The sequence below is a fragment of the Schistocerca cancellata genome, chromosome 4, assembly GCF_023864275.1.
Source record: "Schistocerca cancellata isolate TAMUIC-IGC-003103 chromosome 4, iqSchCanc2.1, whole genome shotgun sequence".
In the NCBI taxonomy this organism is placed as follows: Eukaryota; Metazoa; Arthropoda; class Insecta; order Orthoptera; family Acrididae; genus Schistocerca; species Schistocerca cancellata.
The window spans coordinates 874,597,558-874,619,195 of NC_064629.1; the positions used below are offsets into that span (position 1 = coordinate 874,597,558).

The 21,638-nt window shown below is 43.1% G+C and overlaps 1 protein-coding gene and 1 pseudogene across 1 annotated transcript in view; both read right to left on the reverse strand.

Moving 5' to 3' along the window:
- Positions 1 to 21,638, reverse strand: part of LOC126185029 (zinc finger and BTB domain-containing protein 24-like) — a 566,213-nt gene that overhangs the window by 30,651 nt on the left and 513,924 nt on the right. The window contains exons 9-11 of the mRNA XM_049927762.1: positions 17,472 to 17,634; positions 11,041 to 11,220; positions 502 to 822 (exon numbers count right to left, since the gene is read on the reverse strand). Of these exons, the coding sequence (XP_049783719.1) occupies positions 502 to 822; positions 11,041 to 11,220; positions 17,472 to 17,634 (664 nt within the window). The remainder of the gene's footprint in view (positions 1 to 501; positions 823 to 11,040; positions 11,221 to 17,471; positions 17,635 to 21,638) is intronic.
- Positions 1,811 to 1,928, reverse strand: LOC126185455 (5S ribosomal RNA; annotated as a pseudogene).

Genomic DNA, 21,638 nt, shown 5'->3' on the forward strand with positions numbered 1-21,638 from the left:
TTCCTGACTCGTCAGTGAAGGTATGTTCTCGAAACTTCAACAAAAGCCCGTACCGAGCTACTGAGCGTCTCTCTTGCAGAGTATTCCACTGGAGTTTGTCTATCATCTCCGTAACGCTTTCGCGATTGCTAAATGATCATATAACGAAGCGCGCTGCCCTCCGTTGGATCTTCTCTATCTCTTCTGTCAACCCTATCTGGTAGGGATCCCACACCGGTGAGCAGTATTCAAGCAGTGGGCGAACAAGTGTACTGTAACCTACTTCCTTTGTTTTCGGACTGCATTTCCTTAGGATTCTTCCAATGAATCTCAGTCTGGCATCTACTTTGCCATGTTAATATGGCTTACCTGAAGAAAAGTGTGGGCTCTCTTCCTCGCCGAAGTGAGGTTGGAGCGTCTCCTCAAGCGACTAAGTTTTTCTCCGGTGAGCTTATTACAATTGGGGGTTAAACGTATAGAAGTGGAGGAGTGTACAGAGTATTTAGAGGCTAGAGTACGTACCTGTGGCGGTGCCGGGCTCGGAGCCGGTGGAGGAGAGTCGGCCGCCGCCGGACGAGGAGTCGGACTGCGCCGACGGGCTGGCGCACATGGAGCTGGGCCCGCCCGCGGCGCCGGCGCCGCCCCCGCCGCCCACGCCGGGCACGCCGACGCCGACGCCCACGCCGCCCAGGCCGGCCAGGCCGCCGGAGGACGCGGCGACGGCAGCCGCCGCCAGCAGCGACTCGCGCTCGCGGCGCTCGGCGGCCGCGCGGCTCAGCACGTACTGCGCCGCGAACTGGTGCTTCGGGTCCATGCGCATGTGCTCCATGTGGCTCAGCAGCCCTGCGCAGTCAATAATATTGTGTCAGTTTCTTGGGTGGGCATCACTCTTCTTGACAGGTTTGACGCGGCCCGCCTCGAATTGCTCCCCCGTCTCAGAGCGGAACTTGTACCCAGAGTCCACAGTTATTTGTAGAATGTATCCCAATCTCTGTGTTCTACAGTTTTTGCCCTCTACTGCTCCCTCTGGTACCGTGGAAGTTGTTGCATCATGTCCTGTCATCCTGTCCATTCCTCTTGTCGTGTGTCTCGTGTTTCCCACATTTACATCTTCTCGTCGATTCTGCGGAGACCCTTCTTATTTCTTATCAGTCCACCTAATTTTCAGCATCCTTCTACAGCATAATACCTGAAACCTTTCGTTTCTCTTCTTTTCCAATTTTCCCACAATCGATCATTCACTTCCATAATATGCTGTCCCCCAAAAGCACATTCCCATATATTTCTTCCTCAGTCTAAGACCGATATTTGATAAGCACGTCGATGAAAAATTATATTGATGAAGATGTAATCAATATAGTCTATTATATAAACTGAAGGTAGGTGAAAGCCCGAAACGCGTCTGTCCATAAAATAAAGTTAGAAAAAAAAGTCTCCTTGCTATAGTTCTTCAAGTAACTGAGTCCACATCCTACGAGATAAGCTACGAATAATATGGACAAATTAATGTAAACATCTCCGTCGTTTCACAACACGTTTTCGTACTATAATGTTCTTTTTTTCCTTCCTCGAAAACCTTACTCCAAAGCTCTGCGATGGATAATACCAATAAAAAACGAAACTAAACTCCTCCCGAACAGGCCATGAAGGCCTAAAGGCACCGACCGGCCGGCGTGTCATCCTCAGCCCACAGGCGTCACCGAATGCGGACATGGAGGGGCATGTGGTCAGCACACCGCTCTCCCGGCCGTATGTCAGTTTCCGAGAGAGCCGCTACTTCTCAATCAAGTAGCTCCTCAGATTGCCTCACAAGGGCTGAATGCACCCCGCTTGCCAACAGCGCTCGGCAGGCCGGATGGTCACCCATCCAAGTGCTAGCCCAGCCCGACAGCGCTTAACTTCGGTGATCTGACGGGAACCGGTGTTACCACTGCGGCGTGGCCGTTGGCGGATAATACCAATACCGACATCTTATCTCCTTTGCCGTTGTCATTGTAATCCTGTTCAGAGACGGCAAAGGACTTCGAAGATCGGTTCAAAGCAATGGATAGTGTCTTGAAAAGAGGTTATATGACGATCATTAGCAAATGTAAAACAAGGACAATGGATGTAGTCGAATTTTGTAGATGTGGCTGTAGAACTAAATTAGGCGATGCTACGGGAATTATAGTAGCAAATGAAACCCCAGATTTTGCTATTTGATCATAAAAGTAGCTGAAGATGGCCGAAGTTGTGACGTTATAAAACGTAGCCTGGCAATAGTGGGAAAAGCGCTTCTGGAAAAGAGAAATTTGTTAAGATCGAATATAAATTTAAGCGTTAGAAAGTTTTTTCTGAATGAATTTGAAGTGTAGCCTTGTACAGAAGTGAAACATGGACCACAAACACTTTAGGTCAGAAGAGCCCACAAAGAGTAAAATGTAGCACAAGTATATGCTAATGAAAAATCTCTCTCGTTTCACAACACATTTTCGGATTTTTTTTCTTTTCTGGAAAATCTTACAACAAAGTTCTGCAATGGATAATACTAACACGTATACACTTTGCCGACCATTCTACAACAAAAACCGTTTTAGATGCGATGAATGCTTACCTCAAGAAGGTCCAAAAAACTTTGTCAAAGATGTGACCCTCCCCCATGTGCCAAGTTTATCATTCTTTCCATAATTTTACGTAGCGTATCAATGATTCTACAAAAACTTTTGCGCAACCAGAATATAAAATGTATGAAAAAACTTAATTGCTCACAAAGTCGACAATGAATAGCAGCACATTAAATCACTTAAAGTGATGCAATTTTTGAGCAAATTTTGTTCCTCTTTCATCGTCTTATACATTGGAATAATGTGGTATATTGAGACTAAATGTCCTACCCTCAAAGGTGGGTTATAACTGAGGCACCATCCTTTTCATTCCATATAACCACCGCTTTGTTCTGTACATTGAGCAAGTAGTAAAGTAAAACATAAAGAAATGTGGTAAAGAAATTAAGATTCAGGATGGAGTAATAAATACTTGGATTTTTGCCGTTGTCATAGTAATTCTGTTTAGAGACGGCCAGGGACTTTGAAGCGCAGCTGAATGGAATATACGAGTATGGTAACTCCGAAAGAGGCTATAAGATTAATATCAACATAAGTAAAACAATGGCAGTGGAATTGGAGTGGATGTTGACTGAATTATATTAACAAATAAAACACTAAAAGTAACAGATGAGATCTGCTATTTTTGTAGCAAAATTACTATGATGGCCAGAGTAGGAAGGATGCAGACTGGCGCTAGCAAGAAAAGCATTTTTGAAAAGGAGATATTTGTTAATATCGAATATAAGTTTAAGTGTTACAAAGTCTTTTCTGAATGTATTTGTCTGGGCTGTAGCTATGCATGGAAGTGGAACGTGGACGATAAACAGTCCAAACAAGAAAAAAATAGAGGCTTCTGCTGTACAGAATACTCAAGATAATTTGAATACCTCGGACAACTGATGGCTAGGTACTGAATTTGAGAACAAGGAAATTTATGGCACAATTTCACTAAATTAAGGGATTGGTTAACAGAATGCGTCCTGGGGCATCAAGGAATAGTCAGTTTGGTAATAAAAGGAAGCCTGGGGAGGGGTCAAAACATAAAGGTAGACTATGACTTGAATACAGTAAGCTCGTGCAAATAGATGTAGGTTCAATGAAGTATGTAGAGTTGAGCAGGCTTGAACAGAATGAACTAGCACGGAGAGCAGTTTATGGATTGATAACCACAACATTCTCTTTCTGGATTCAATATCACACTGATTTTTCAGGCAAGCAAATAGGAAGTTGCAGTACACAAAGTACAAGACAAAACTATGGAAACAACATAAACGCAACACACCATGATCAATAAGGTGTAAGAAACCCGTTGACATTCCAGACGGCGTCCAAACATCTCGAAATGGATAAACACAGGTGCTGTATGGTCCTGAAGTGAATCTTATACCATTCTTCCTGCAAAATAGTGGAAAGTTCAGGAAACGATGATGAAGGTGGATAGGGACCATGAAACCTTATTTCCAATACGTGATTACTCTGCTGTTCACAATAAAGTGCCTGGTAGAGGGTTCAATGAACCACCTGCATGCTGTCTCTCTATCGCTCCACTCTCGAACGGCACGCGGGAAAAACGAGCACTTAAATTTAGTAGACCACAAAGGCTCAATAATAGATCAGGCGAGTGTAGTGGCCATGGGAGATCATCCTCGAGCTCACAAATGCAGTCCCGGACGATGCAAGCTGTGTGAACAGGTGTCCTGTATCCTTGGAACGCAGCATCACCACCGGGGAGCAAACAATGTACCATGATATGGAACTGATCATCCAGAATGGTCACATAATCCTTAACAGTAATGTATCCTCGCAGAGTAACCACGGGGGCCATGGAACAGCACGATATGGCTGCCAAAATCACCACCGAATCCCAGGCATGCTTCACTCTTGGGGCGTAAACTCGGCTGGAAGTTGGAAACAGTGTGAAGCAAGACATATTCGACCAAATGAAGTTCTTCTACTGCTCCACAGTCTAGGTTATATGACTTCGGAACCTCGTTGTCCTGTTAAGAGCATTTGATACACAGCTGAGTGCTTTTGGTAGTCCAGCTCGCTTTGCAGTTCCCTGCGTATGGAGCTCCCTTCGTGTTGTTTTGGTCCTGACAGGGTTCACGAGCGCGACATTCTGTTCTGCGCTAACTTTTACAGCTAATGTCCTCTTATTTTTCGTCACAATCCTCTTCAACGACCGTCCGTAACGATCACTCAACACACACTTTCGTCCACGTTGTGACTTAGCGGATAATGGTTTTCCGCTTTCCCTGTATGCAGTATAAACATTCGGTACCGTGCCTCTTGAAATACCAAATACTTCGGCTACCTTGCTTACGGAAGCGTCCACCATACGTAAACCAACAATTTGACCACCTTAGAATTCACTTAACTCCGATATTATGCACTCGCAATTGCACAGAACGCAGTTCTAATCACGTCTGACACTTGAGGACATTGTGCAGGTGCCGTTCATGGTCAGTTATAACAGAGCAAACTGCAGGCTTGCCTAGCATCTCTATTTGTGTTCAAGTATGTATTTCTCGAGGTGTTTCCATATTTTTGTCCAACCCCTGTACAAAACAATCATCATCATCATGGTCCTACTATCAGCTGATAGAGTGAGTATTGTTACAGTATAAAATTATAAAATAATATCTGCAGCGATTCGTGTTCAGAAATTAATGAACACTGTAGCACTAGCTTTTTACATTATTAACGAACTTAATAGCAAGAATTTATAAACAAAACAGAATTGTATACTAGTGATAAACTGTTTTGAATATATTAGCCTTGTATTTGGGATGGTGAAAGCTCTAATCTCAATTCGGCCATCCTGATCTACGTTTTCCTAAATTATTTCATGCAAACGTATACAGGATAGACAAGTATACAGGATAGACAAGTGCTATAGTGAAAGACACATATGGTGAACAGTCTGTGATGAACCTATCAGATCTCAAAAAGACATACGAATAATTTTAATTATGAACCACTGACTTAGAGAAGTGGCAAGAACATTCAAATGAATGTGAATTTAATGTTGGTAAACTTACTAGCTGTGTAGTTTCCGAGATGCATTTCCTCCTGTGAGTTACTAGAGGACTGGAAATCTTGGAAGCAGCTATAGCTAACCCGTTTTTCACATGGCAGCTGTGATCGGGGCGTTATCACAGCGTTTCGCAATTCTCGCAAGCTGAGGATTGGACTGGACTAGATTGAGCACAAGTGAACTCGCTTTTATTCATTGCATCTACTGTGTATTTGTGTCAGTGTGTACCACAAGCTATTGTTTACTTCTCGAGCACTGAGATATTTATAAGCACAGTACCTACAAGAATCAAGAGGGAAGAGCGAAAGAGAAGTGTTCGGGTTAAAAAAGGTGGGACGCAGGCCTCAGCCTCTACTGTGTAATATGGATATAGAAGAAGAATTACGGAAACAAATGAAAGGTTCAGAAGTGGAATAAAAATTCAGCGTGAAAGAATATCAGTTGTAAGATTCACTGATGACATTGCCGACCTCTGTGAAAGTAAGGAGGTATTTACGGGACTTCGTGAATGGGATGAACAGTCTGCCGACCACAGAATATGGATTGAAAGTACAACCAAAGTAAGGCTAAAAGATTAAGAAGTGGCAAAAAAGGAGATTAGCGACAAACGTGATGCCAGAGTTGGGAGCTATGTAGTAGTCTAAGTGTGGTAATTATCCTACCTTGGAAGCAAAATACCGCATGACGATCGAAGCAAGGAGGATAATAGAAGCAGATTAGCACAAAGAGGGTATTCCTCGCCAACAGAAGCATCAAGAAAGAAATTTATGACCATGTACGTCCTTAGTACGGCACTATTTGGAAGTGGCTCATGGACTATGGGAAAACCAGAAAAGGAGAGAATCGCCGCATTTGAGACGTGATCTTACAGGGGGATGTTAAAATTATTTTGATTGATAATTCCTTTGCAGAACTGGTGAGGAAATTAACACACAGAACACTTCAACTAAAAAAAGGGAATAGAATGATAAGACATGTTTTAAGAAATCAGAAAACAACTTTCACAGTGCAAGGGAAACAAAGCGTCAAGCAAACGTCACGCCTTTAGTCCTAATTTCTATCATTATGCAGTGGGAATGGGAATTCATACGGGAGTATATTTACTTGTATACGATTCACTAGAATCCTAATACTGTATACTACCTCGAATAGTGGTCATCGTCTGTTTTCACAGCATACAACTAATATTTTTAAGCTATATTTAAAGCACACTAGTCTTTATAGAACCACTTCCAATTCTCACGAGTTTTGAGTATTATTTTCACTTAATACTACATGTTTTTGAATTTGTGACTGACTTCAAAAATTTTATATTTTATTTTTTTATTTTTATATTTATATTTGGCAGATTTCTGAGTTCTCCCTTTTTTGAAACTGGTCTACACATTAGTTGATGACTCCATCTTCCAGTCATGTGTGGAATCACTTTAGAAAAAAGATAACGAAACTGCAAAAAAATGTTAGATACAATCACAACATTATTTATGTAAACATTTGAATATAAATCATCAAGACATTGATTTAGCTTCCAAGCCAGAGAAAAACTCTCCTATTACTTCTTGGTAAAGCAATTTTATATTTAAGGCGGAAAACCAAAACAACTGCGCTTTGCTGCATTAATATTTGCTGATTACGAACCAGTTTTCGGCTTAACAGGCCATCACCACTTCAAAACGCAGTTACCGTTTCCAGTGGTCACCGTCAGACTGCCTAAACGCATGTACTGCAAGCGGTGACGTAACGTTGTCGACATAACATACACTCACAAAGCAACGGAAACATTACATCACCGCTTGCAGCACATGCATTTACACAGTCTGACGGTGACCACTGGAACAGTTTTTAAATATATTTGTGACTGTTATCGCAAGGATGTAAAAACGAAGAGTATAGGCAAGACAAGAATGCAAGATTTTGAAATGTCGTGCTACAGAAGAATACGGAAGATACATGAACGATTTAGGTGAGACTCTCAGCAGCCCTCTGAGATTGTTTGTGGATAACGCTGTCGTTTACCATCTAGCAAAATCATCGGAAGACCAAAACGTATTACAGAATGAGTTAATAAGACGTCTGCATGGTGTGAAAAGCGGCAGTTGATCCTTAACACTAAAAGAATATGAGGTACGTCACAAGAGTGCTGCAAAATCTCGTTAAATTTTGGTTACTCGACAAATAACTCAAATTTAATGGCTACCGGTTCAACTAGACAGCGAAGGATTACAATTACGAACAACTCAAGTTGGAACCATCACATAGAAAATTTTGTGTTGAAGGCGAGCCAAAGACTGCGTTTTACTGGTAGAGCACTTATAATGTTCGAAAAAGCTACTAAAAAGACTACGTACTCGATTCTTGTCCGCTCTGTTCTGCAGTACCACAGTGTCCGAAACGACCCTTACCAGATAGGATTGATGGATGACTTCGAAAGGGTAACTCGTTTTTTATTGTCACGAAATAGGGAAGAGAGTGCCACAGATATGGTAAGCGAGTTGTGGTGTCGGTCATTACCACAAATACTTATTGCTTTTCCATAAATTTCAGTGATAAACTTTCACCCCGACTGCCATAATACGAGGGCGTGCTGAAAAGTAATGCCTCCGAATTTTTCATGTGAAAACTCTAAAAGCTTTTTAAGCAAAACAAACATTATTAACATTTTACATCTTAATTCTTCATGTCTACAAATTTTCAGCCTCTGCCGCTAGAGGGCTCCGAATTGTATCGTGTAACATGGCGGTGTGTAACGTATCTTTAACGGTGTCTGAGAAACAGCGTCCTCTAATCGAGTTTCGAATTCGAATAGTTCTTCCACACATGAAGCACTCTCTCCTTCAGCATAACAATGCCAGGTGACACACGGGCGCTGCGACATCTGCAACAATCCGATGCCTTGGGGTCGTTGTCATTGATCATCCTCCACATAGTCCCAAGTTAGCCCCATACGATTTTCATCTGTTTCCAAAACTTAAGGAACTCCTTCAGAGCGATGAAGCAGTGCAAATAGTGGCGAGGTTGTGACTCCGTCAACAAAGTCAGACATTCTACAGTGACAGTATCAACAAAGTGGTCTCTTGTTGTGAGAAACATGTTTGCCACCAGGGTGACTATGTTGAGAGTTAAATATGGAGACATGAAGAACCACAGATGTAGAATGTTGATAAAATTCTTCTGGATTGTTGACTGCATTGTCAATATGTAAAACTGTTCAATGTTTTGTCCATTGTTGGAAGTGTCCTTCTTCGCGGCTTTGTGCAGCTCAGCAGAAAGCCCCGAGGAAGGCCACTTGCAATAATGGTCGAAACGTCGGAAAAGTACCGGGTAATCAAAAAGTCAGTATAAATTTGAAAACTTAATAAACCACGGAATAATGTAGATAGAGACGTAAAAATTGACACACATGCTTGGAATGACATGGGGTTTATTAGGAAAAAAAAACACCTCATATTGCTAGACGCGTGAAAGACCTCTTGCACGTGTCGTTTGGTGATGATCGTGTGCTCAGCCGCCACTTTCGTCATGCTTGGCCTCCCAGGCCCCCAGACCTCAGTCCGTGCGATTATTGGCTTTGGAGTTACCTGAAGTCGCAAGTGTATCGTGATCGACCGACATCTCTAGGGATGCTGAAAGACAACATCCGACGCCAATGCCTCACCATAGCTCCGGACATGCTTTACAGTGCTGTTCACAACATTATTCCTCGACTACAGCTATTGCTGAGGAATGATGGTGGACATATTGAGCATTTCCTGTAAAGAGCATCATCTTTGCTTTGTCTTACTTTGTTATGCTAATTATTGCTATTCTGATCAGATGAAGCGCCATCTGTCGGACATTTTTTGAACGTTTGTATTTTTTTGGTTCTAGTAAAACCCGATGTCATTTCAAGCATGTGTGTCAATTTTTACCTCTCTATCTACATTATTCCGTGATTTATTCAGTTTTCAAATTTATACTGTCTTTTTGATCACCCGGTGTATATTGAAAATACGGTCAAGAGCACAGAAGAGTTTTATTGACAATGACAACGGCCGCTGAAGCCTATGCTTACAAAGCTGTAGAATGTTAATAACGTTCGTTTTATTTAAAACGCTTTGATAGTTCGGAGGCGTTACTTTCCAGCATGTGCTCGTATTTCGTTGACTCCCACCTATACAGGGTGTTACAAAAAGGTACGGCCAAACTTTCAGGAAACATTCCTCACACACAAATAAAGAAAAGATGTTATGTGGACATGTGTCCGGAAATGCTTAATTTCCATGTTAGAGCTCATTTTAGTTTCGTCACCTACGCTTCCACCTACGCTCAATGGAGCACGTTATCATGATTTCATACGGGATACTCTACCTGTGCTGCCAGAACATGTGCCTTTACAAGTACGACACAACATGTGGTTCATGCGTGATGGAGCTCCTGCACATTTCAGTCGAAGTGTTCGTACGCTTCTCAACAACAGATTCGGTGACCGATGGATTGGTAGAGGCGGACCAATTCAATGACCTCCACGCTCTCCTGATGTCAACACTCTTGACTTTCATTTATGGGGGCATATGAAAGCTCTTGTCTACGCAACCCCGGTACCAAATGTAGAGACTCTTCGTGCTCGTATTGTGGACGGCTGTGATACAATACGCCATTCTTCAGGGCTGCATCAGCGCATCAGGGATTCCATGCGACGGAGGGTGGATGCATGTATCCTCGCTAACGGAGGACATTTTGAACATTTCCTGTAACAAAGTGTTTGAAGTCACGCTGGTACGTTCTGTTGCTGTGCGTTTCCATTCCATGATTAATGCGATTTGAAGAGAAGTAATAAAATGAGCTCTAACATGGAAAGTAAGCGTTTCCGGACACATGTCCACATAACATATTCTCTTTCTTTGTGTGTGAGGAATGTTTCCTGAAAGTTTGGCCGTACCTTTTTGTAACACCCTGTATAGAGAGAAACGTCCATCATGATGAAGTAAGAGGAAGCAGAGTTCGCACGGGAAGAATTAGGCGTCCACTTCTCCCACGCTCTATTGAAGAGTGGAGTGGTAGAGAAATTGTGGCCCTATGAACCCTCTGCAAACACTTGACAGTGAGTTGCAGAGTAATCGTGTAGATGTAGTTTTAGGTTATATGGGTAGATAGAGTAACAAATCAGGAAGTACTAAACCTGACTGGGGAGGGAAGCTCTTTATAGTAAAACTTTCCCGAAAGGGAGATAGATTTATATGGTACACCCTAAGGGATGAACTGATAGTTAAATTTGTAATGGTGAGAAACGTGTGTGGAAGGGAGGGAGGTAAAAATTGTAGATGGAAACGCAGGCTTGAATGCAGAAACCAGCGGATGAATAATGGGGTAATTATGCAGATAAAAAAAAAGCACCAGGTGGACTAACATCATGGAGGGCTGACTGCTACAACAAGAAATGAGGAGCTGGCGTGTACTCACCGGACTCGTGCGTGAAGACCGCCTGGCAGACGGAGCAGGGCCACATGCGCAGCGAGGTGGTGAACTGCGACGTTTCGGGGTGGCAGGCGAGGTGCTTCCTCAGGCTGCCCTCGTTCACGTAGTGCTTGCCGCACACGGGGCACGGGTGGTTCGCTGTCCTCCGCTTCGCTAAGTACGGATCGGCACGGGGATAAGCGAAAATAAACCAGGTCAATGCAGAAGCACGGGTTAGAGCGCCAACATACATGTTTAAGAAAACACACACACAGCCCTCAACCACAAAGCGGAGACCCGGGACAGGTTATTCTGCAATCTAGAAAGGCGTGCATTAGTTTAAACATTTTCACTCTTTGCTCAAGCCACGAGGTTACAGCAGTAAGCTAACATTCTTGTTCTTCCAGCACAGTTCTGCAGCGAAAGGCACGGAGAAATCGTTGAATCGCTAAAGAGAGAATGGAAGGAGAAAATGAAGAAGCAAAGGAAAATAGAGCTTCCAGAGTCGAGGAACAGCGGCAATGTAATTTGATAAAGATAGCCGAAAGTGTACACGTTCCAGTAAGGTAAACAGTTCTGCATCTAAAACTTCCTGGCAGATTAAAACTGTGTGCCCGACCGAGACTCGAACTCGGGACCTTTGCCTTTCGCGGGCAAGTGCTCTACCAACTGAGCTACCGAAGCACGACTCACGCCCGGTACTCACAGCTTTACTTCTGCCAGTATCTCGTCTCCTACTTTCTAAGGAGAGCTTCTGTAAAGTTCGGAAGGTAGGAGACGAGATACTGGCAGAAGTAAAGCTGTGAGTACCGGGCGTGAGTCGTGCTTCGGTAGCTCAGTTGGTAGAGCACTTGCCCGCGAAAGGCAAAGGTCCCGAGTTCGAGTCTCGGTCGGGCACACAGTTTTAATCTGCCAGGAAGTTTCATATCAGCGCACACTCCGCTGCAGAGTGAAAATCTCATTCTGGAGTTCTGCATCTAAGTTACAGCTGAACTGACCTGGACACTTATAATGACACAGGATATCTCAAGTAACCGGTCAAACCACCAAAAAGACATCCGGTTTAACTACGTGTTAACTGGGACAAATGTAATCGTAGCCTAAAAAAGTATCGTCAACGAGTACAGTAACAACTACATATTGATCCTCGGCTCCAGCTTGGTAACGCCTAATGATTTCAAAATCTTTCACACGGAGTAAAGTTTTCAAAATATGTTACTACCCAGCACACTGGTAAAAAAAGTTTGTTTGTACCCTGAAGGAAAGGTATCGAGAATCATAAGCGACCGAGCACTCGCTTGGAAACGCTGATTATTCGAAAAAAGTGATATTCGATGACCGATGATTTTCTCCATTTCAATTTTGCCCAAAGTCGTTGTTCTCTCTCAAAGACTCGGTACGTTAACTAGAGCGATCTTCCTTGGGGTGATACTACAAATTGTCGTTAAAGTGATAATCTTGTGTTAGTGCACGCTCGCCTGTGAGTACAGAAGAGAATGTTTAGTGTGCCGGCCGCGGTGTCCGTGCGGTTCTAGGCACTTCAGTCCGGAACCGCGTGACTGCTACGGTCGCAGGTTCGAATCCTGCCTCGGGCATGGATGTGTGTTATGTCCTTAGGTTAGTTAGGTTTAAGTAGTTCTAGGTTCTAGGGGACTGATGACCTCAGATGTTGAGTCCCATAGTGCTCGGAGCCATTTGAACCTTTTTGAACGTTTACTGTAAACACCTCTTTTTATATCTTGTCATAGTGCATGCGTTCATCAGGTAACTCGTAAGTGGTATATTGCGACAAGTTATCTCTCACTGCTACTTTTGTCTTTACAGTATTTATCACTGTACGTTGTCGATGTTATTAATCTGAATGTTCCACAGAAAAATAATTTGTGGTGAGGCGGGAGATGTCAAAGGTTCTAAGCATATTTATGCTGAACAAGAACTGTGATAGTGAGAGACTTTCGCGAGCGTGCTTGTTTTCTAACAGCCAATAAAAAAGGGACTGAAATGACGATGGGAAATATAAAAACTCCCCTATGCGGAGGCAGACAGTGTTCTTACGAACGAAAGTCTACCTTTGCCTCTACGCTTATTTAAAAAAAGTTATTGTCAGCAGAAACTCATTCCCAGGCGGTGTATCGTGCCCTGTTTTCACGGTAACTGTTCAATTATTGGACATACATATTCTTTCCTCCTCAGTGCAAGATCGTATTTTTTCCCATTCACTCATTCCGATGTAATTTGCTGAAGACCGCAACATCCGCAAGTGAAACATCCGTCGGGTCTCCAGACGAGGTGAAACAGGAAATAAGTTCTGCGCTTCATTTAAAAGTCCATTCCAGATGTTTGGGAACAACTTTCCAAGAGAAAAGTCAATAGCTTTCACGATAAAATGAATAAAAGTTGTTTTTAAAAATCAGTTTACTATAGGATCCGCGCAAAGTTGGACCGCAGAGAGGCTTTCAAGTAATCAAGCGTAGTCCGGGCCAGCGGCGCTGCTCTAAGTGGCGAGTCGAAGCCACAGAAAAGGAGCGCGCTCCTCCGATTAAAACGTGGAATCTGCAGCACAAATAGGTTCCTTCCGGTAACATCTTGCCCGTCCACGAGAAATAGGCTTCTGGAATGTTCATATTAACGTCGGCCTTCTCGCTGGAGCCCGTACCCGAGGAATTTGTCAATCAAATAACGGCACCAGCCGCGCATGCGAGACACCCTTTAATATGGTCAACCTACCCTGCCGGCAACCGCATACACAGAGGAGATTCTTCTACGAAGGTAAACAACCACTGTTACGGCATTCATAACTAACACAGTGTGGGGATTCCTAGTTGTTTAAAACGCCATATACACTTTTTACTCGCCTACGTTATGCTAGTGAACACGATTTTCTTCTTAATTATCCTTCAGCACTTCTAGGAGCATTTGTGTACACAAAAGTAAAGTCGAAAAAGAACGAACTGTTACTCGGCAACTGCGACGTAGGGACTTTGGAAGGCACTTGAACGTGAAACACACAAAATTAAAGATAACAGGAAGGATATCTCCGCTGAAAGTTTGTTCGATGAGAACACATTAAACATACACACTCTGGCGGCCACAGTCGCTAGAGAAGCCCGTGGCACGAATTATCTGCAATAAACAAAGTTTAGGAAATACAAAATATGGAAAACATCGAGATATCCTTACAGAAGAGCGAAGAGGTTTTGATGAGCTTACGGTGCACTATGCAAGGCAAACATTACAAATGATTGTGCAGTTTTATTTTAAACGGCTACCACAACTAGCCTACTTCCGTATCTTCAAGATTATTTTTTAGTATAGCGATATTTCCCTTTGTTAAGGCCGCGCAGTCTCAGCCCCCCGTCGGAGGTTGGAGTCCTCCCTCGGGCATGGGTGTGTGTGTCGTCCTTAGCATAAGTTAGTTTAAGTTAGATTAGGTAGTGTGTAAGCTTAGGGACCGATGACCTCAACAGTTTGGTCCCATAAGACCTTACCACAAATTTCCAAATTTTTCCCTTTGTTAAATCTACTAAATTAAGTGATTGCAATAAGCAGTGAGATGGAAATAAGTTGGTTCTATGAACAGTTCGTCTTCCACTCTGAAAGAAAATCACGGGTTTTGTACTGCAGTTTCATTTCACGGTTTTGATGGCCCGCAGACAACATGATCATTATAGGTGGAAGGCTAGTTTATATTGGCGAAGGCAAAGGAATCGTTGACTGCACTGAAAATAAAGGAGAGAATCCAGGAAAGAGCTAAATGAGGAAGACAGAAATAAGGCATTTGGATGTCGCTATGATATTAAATAATCTGCTGATTATTGTGTTTTAGACACCGACCACGTAGCTCCCAGCAATGAAAAGACAAATGGATGGAAGGGTACAGCCCTTAAGATGCACTCCCTCTGTGTCAGAAGCGGCCTAGTTTACCAAACTGCTATACGAGGACCTTTTTCTGATTGTCAGTCGGCACATAATTCAAAAGGAACTATTACGCGAAGTGCAAGTAACGAAGCAGTTGTAGCAGCAACGGACGTGTTTTGCAGTCCCGTTTGTTAAGAGACACTTGCTGGTTCCAGAATATGTACAGATACGTTTTCTGAATGCCGTCGCCGTTCACAGCCCCCACAAAATCTAACCTAAAATGACTCATGATAGGTGTGAGAGAACTGGTGAACGGATCTACGAAACTCCACACATATTCTGGTGATGCTCTCTCTGTTTGCAGCAACAGGAACATACACTCGGAAAGCGGTTATTTATCCTCTAGAGAATTCTGCAGTGGTTGACAAACGACAACTAAGATGTACTGTGGTTGGCTACACAGCGTAAACATTGGATTACTATCGCCTGTCCAATGAGGCGTAGGTCCTTGTTCGGTAGAGCAGCGTTTCGACACCGAAATGAGACATCGGAAAGAGCCCGATGGCGCGGTCAAAAAGATTACTTACAGTGCGATCTATTATACCAGTATGGTGATGGGAACGCTCGGTGTGATCGAATGTATGGAACAGGTACCCAGCAGTACTCGAAACGATGGAAGTACATTCTGTGTGTTGAGAAGAATTGCAACACAGAATGTTCGTGATGACTATGTATGCCGTCGTTTTGAAACATGCCTGCACCATTTTGGTGTCGGATAAATCCAGCTCGTACAAACACCATGAAAATAAGAACCGCCATCTTCAACCGTTGCCGGTGCACTGCACTGTGGCGTTAAGAAGCATAGAATCACGCGCTCATACGATTCTTGCTATTCACGCACCGGTAAAAACACAACGTGGAATATATGACATCACTCTTCACAGCAACAGTCCTTTTTACTCCTAAGTTGTATGATTCGCATGACCTTTGTACCAGGTAAGTGTTTTTCACTATTGATCTTGCGTGAGGAGGAAGTAGGGCGGTACCCGTCTATGGCGTAGTCAAACCGTGAGGGCTGTACTGGGTGACGAACTAGTCTCCAGCACTGGGTATCCGTCCTACCTTGTCCTGAATACTTGTATCGACAATTTCACTGTTAATTCATCCAGTGGGCTAGTAGAGGGATATGTTTGCGATATGCATATTTGTGATGTTTGATGAAAGCGAAACGGTGATGATTTACTTTAAAAGGATTCATTGTTTACATGATTTCTAAATATTTAAATGAGGAATAAAATTTTATTTTTTAAAAATCTCGATGATAGTGTCTTTTTTTTTTATTCCTGTTCAACTCTGATGGAAATTGCGATAGTAGTGGATAAAGTATTTCATGAAGTGAAGGACCAACTTCATGGACGTGTATTTTGAGAGAAGGAAGATTGTATGGTTGTGGTGAGGTACATAATGTCTGGCCACAGCCGAACAAGTCCGGTGGAATGTATGGGTGGACGTTATGTAAAGTGATAGGATGGGAGATGAGGTGGTACAATGGTAGGAATTCCTCGTTAGGATGAAAATGAAGGAATATGGAAAGAGAAGGATGTAAGGGAAGCACTGATTCAGGGAAGAGGGAGGGTGTGAATTAGGTCAGGTAGGAAAATCAGCCGCAGTAGCAGCCGATATTGAAATTTCATACGGGAAGAGTTCCTGATATTGTAAATAGGTAAAATTAAGGTTTTGAATTATAAGATCAGGATATGGAGAGCTGAAGACGAAGCTGTGGAGGCAGCTGAAAGGAAGTGTACCAGCTAACAGGAGAACTTAGCTTGTCCACTTCTGGATAAAATAGAACAAGCTACGTGAACGGCCATTTGTAGGCAGTGTGGCTTTCAGAAGAGATGGTTCTTTGGTAGGACGATGTTCGGTTCGAATGATGTCTTTGGTTGCCGAGAATTGATGAAATCAATGATTAGGATGTAGACAATTGAAATGTTTCTGTGATAAACAGTTGATCTTGGCAGTTGTAGGAGTACTGACACCAGCCAAAGTAAGCTGGAATTACACATCGCAATTAGTCGTTTACAAGATGGGGTAGGACCCCCCCCCCCCTTCCGTCCTCTCTACCGCACTCGCTATCTAAACTTCACCTCGACCCAGTCCAGTCGCTACGCGCTTGTAGCTTGTGAGAGGATTCTTCTACACACGCCTGACGAATTCTACTACTAGTGCCTCAAAACCTCAAATTACCTGTTGCAGAATGTTATCTATAGTGAAAAGCTACATACAAGGACAACATGAGTGCACCGCCGTTCATCACAGGATCTCCGAGACGCCTCACAACGACACCGATGCACACAATCGCTTTCGAGCATCCCTGCGGATGGAAATAGAGTGAATTACACTCGCACATGTAAAGCTACTGAACTGTGTGAGCAGGTGACGCTTCTCGCCGGCCGGCTGCTAAGTGGATGCGTTCCGCTGAAAGGAAAAACGCTAACGATTATGTGGACCGGCAGCCGCGCTGGACGGACCAAGCTGAAAGGAGCTGAGTGGTGACAGAACATGCGCTGGGAACTTACTTGCCACTCCGGACGCGTTGGGGTCTTTGTGCGTGTGCTTCATGTGCTCCATGAGAGCTTCTCCGCCGAGGAACAGCTTGTGGCAGATTGGGCATGAGGTGGCGTTAGGCCCGCCGATGAGGGCCGCGTGTTGCTGCAACACAGGCACACGAAGCTGAAGTTCCTGTGGAGAACATAAAGTCTGGCCCAGCCACGTTTATAAACCAACTTCACGCTACATCTAGTTCGCGGCCTCGGAAACAGTGCGTGCTTTCGCCCCTCTTTGCAGCCGCGTCTAATAGTTTGCTGCCTCCCGATTGACGGGTTATCTTTCTTGCACACGATAAAAAAAGTGTGATAAGCAGTTTTACGTTGAGTCAGGAAGCACGCACTGCGTTCCGAGAGCCGGAGTGTCATACAGTTTATATCATTTACTACCAATATAAAAAAACATTTTTTTAAAATTGAATAACAATAGCACACTAATTTTGCAAGTATGTGAAAGTCTAAAACTCTACTGATTCCTTCACATAGTTCTGAAAACATTAATTGAACATTTCGAGTAACATTATTCCATAAAAATAAATTTCTAAATATCAATTATCATTAGAATGAGCTATGTTTAGTTTGTAGACTTCATAGCGATTTTTTTACAAAATAGTAGCAGACAGCTAAACTTTCATTTATAAAAACCAGCTGAACATGCAACGTAAAAAATTTAAAAACTATGCCACATAACAAGGTGGAAAGGATGTTATTGAAACAGTAGTCGAATCACTAACATGTTAAAACTGCCTCGCCCATATCATCTTTTGTACTTTACTGTAGTTTATTAGTTATGGCATCATATACGAGAATGCACTTTTTTAGAACAGGTTCGGACGCTAAGTAATTAAACATACACCAAAATGGTTCAAATGGCTCTGAGCACCATGGGACTTAACATCTGAGGTCATTAGTCCCCTAGAACTGAGAACTACTTAAACCTAACTAACCTAAGGACATCACACACACTCATGCCCGAGGCAAGTTTCGAACCTGCGACCGTAGCAGTCACGCGGTTCCGGACTGAAGCGCCTAGAACCGCACGGCCACGGTTTAGCATACACTAAGCAAGTTAATTATTTACACACACATTCACGTGTCAGGTTTGTCGCTCAGTCTGCCTTTGCATCTGAAACCTAAATGCATAATGTAAATGAAGAAGTGCAAGCAGGAAACGGACGTAGTCTTTACATGAAGACTGATTTGCGTTCTTATGGTAGTCTGGCTTACGGTAAATATTGTCTTGTAAGCGGACAACGGTTTTACGTTACACATAAACAACGGCCACAGGCATAGCTGCTGCCGATACTGATGAAAACATCGCATCACGTGAGCAGCTTCCTGCTTTCGGAAGCAGCGAACGACAGTCACGGAACTATTGAAGCCCAAATATACACAGCACGAAAGTCATTTCAGAAGACCCAATTTATTTGGTCACACCAGTGACTATATTCATCCGCACTTTGTTTCGGCTTAAGACACCGTTAAAGAAGCGAAGACAGTTTACCCCTAAAGAAGGAAAGATTCGGAAAAAGGAGGCAGGTCGCAACTGAGGCAACTCTCGGGATTTTTTGAAGTGCAGGTTGTCTCCATCGGAAGACTTCCGTCCGGCTAACAGGTAACTGGGACGCGCCTTACACATAATTCAACAAGTTTAAGAGTGAGCGCTTCTCGCTTGTCGCTTTCATTCTCGTGCATTTTTAATTCGCTTTAAAGGTTACCCTTTGAAGGGAAAAAAAGGTGAGGAAGATTTGTTTGGAAGTTATTTTTAATTCATTTTCTAAGGTAAATGAACAAAGAAGTATTGCTTTCCCAATTCATCCGCAAGGCAGAAATGTTACTAGCCGGAGTACCACCTGCCACGCACCTCCGAAGGGCTCTCAAATTTGATTAAACAAACCAATTAACACATTGATCTCAGCCGATGACCATAACATTATTGTCTTCGCTCATTGATGATGCCAGTTGCGTAACACAGCAAGAAATAGTAACTGAAATTTCACAAAGTGAATTTACAATAATCACCGTATGACAGAAGAAAGGGACCGATGACCTCAGCAGTTTGGTCCCTTAGGAATTCACACAAATTTGAACACCTGAGCAGAAGAAAAATTATAATTTTCTTCAGTCTTTGAGAATTAGGTTTCCCTATCATTTAACACAGTTCTTGAATGAAAAATTTTTTGTACATGTATTTGTGGGGGAGGGTTGTAATTAGAAAACACAAAATATACTTAGGTCGTCATTGCCTGCCACGAACGAACGTCAACACTGAATTACCACGAGTGGAAAGCTTCGTAGGGACATGACGGAGACTGAAAATGAAATGTTTGGTCTCTGAAGGGGGTATGACGCAACCAGATTGTCAACGAGTGAAATTTTCGCTTAGGGAGAAACAAAAGAAATTAAACAAAACAATTCATGTTCCATTTATGTCGTACAAGAACGAAAATCGACGACAAAATTTCCATGTAGGAAGCAGAAACGAAGGCCCTAAAAGTAGATGAAGTTTTGAACCAAATTTACCACACAAACAGCGAGTCAATTAGGAAATAACAATATTTTTAGCAAATGAAACAGAAAATATATAGAAAAGGGGCAGAAGGGAAACAGTAGTGTAACTGGGCTGACGAGCCGTAAAGAAAGCTGTGGATACAGACCAAGAAGGGGAGACAGAAAAGTTAACGACATGTTCCTTGAGCTCACAAATAGATTTTCTGTTTCGTTTTACAATGTGACGTGGTAAGTGACGCTGAGTCTATCCCGCTGTTATTGCAGTCAACCCCAGCCCGGGTTTTATTCCACAGTCTGCTCCTGCTTCTTTCTAAATGCATCTCATTGTTCCACACGAATTAGATTGTAGCAGGGCGAGAGATCCGCTGAAGGTTTCCTGCAATAGGAGATATTGAATCTTAAGAGAATAAGTGGCAAGAGATACGACTACGGGACGTTCGGAGACGCACAGGGGGGATGGCAGCAAAAAATGAACGAAGAAGAAAATCTCTCAGGAAGACTCCGGCTTGTAAAGGGAATTATAAATTAAAATGTCGTACAGCAGATAGCCTTAAGTGCAAATGCTTTTTAAGGGGGAATTTAATTTGAGCGGAGCACAGTGTTATCCAGGTCGGCGAAGGACAATCCACGAACCCGTGTAAAACGAAAAAGAGGAAATTTCCAGTGTTACAGCGCTCTAGCGGCTATCTGCGAGACTAAGTTGCTTTCATAAGTTTGCCTTTTCATGACCGTTCACGGAAAAGGATGCCGTCGAAGAACGCGGTATTAAACCTCGACTGGATCATAGTAGAAAAAACGCAAAGTGGCGGATTGTGTACAGGAAACAAAACAAAATCAGCAACAGTTCGCATCGCACTAACTGCACAGCTATAAGGCTCTTTCAGAGAGATGGTGTAATGGCAGAGACATTCTGAGGGAGAGGAATTCAAACCCTCGTTCTGTCATTCCAGATTACTTCACTCTTTTATCTGCTTGGGGGTCAGGAGCTCAGTGGGTAAGTCTCAAGCCTATGAACAAAAGGTCCGGGGTTCCATCCGCAGTCACTCCCGTAACTTTTTTTTGTCACTTATCACTTATTTCATCTCTGGTAATGACTCGTGTATGTGAAAAATTCCGAGATGAACCGTTGTTCGGAGCGCACTATAGACTAAGCTCCCTACAACTGGCTAGTAAGTAGGTTCGATGGCAAGGGCATACACATCTGACTAGACCATGCCTAATGAACCACTGTGATACTCGAACCAAATTCGCGGTTAATGACTCCACTTATTACATCATTGTCAGGATTCTTCTGGCCGCCCCTTTTCAAGTGAGGTCTGCTAGTAACTCCCCCCCCCCCCCGCCCTCTCCCCCGCCCTCCCCCTCCCCCACGTAAGAAATTCTAGCCTGTATTCTTTTTGTGACATGAAACAATACATGGACAGCGATCTTAACGCTTCTGGGGAACGTAACTGTACAGATTCATATCTTTGCTGTCACAGTATTTGTAGCAGGGATCATACTGTCACAGCTTATGAGTGCATCGTCTGCATTTTAAATTTATATTTGGATTTAGTTTGCGTTTTGATGTCCGTTTGACGTTCTCCATTAGAGCGGTTAAAGTAGGTACATTGCGACGTATCGTCCAAG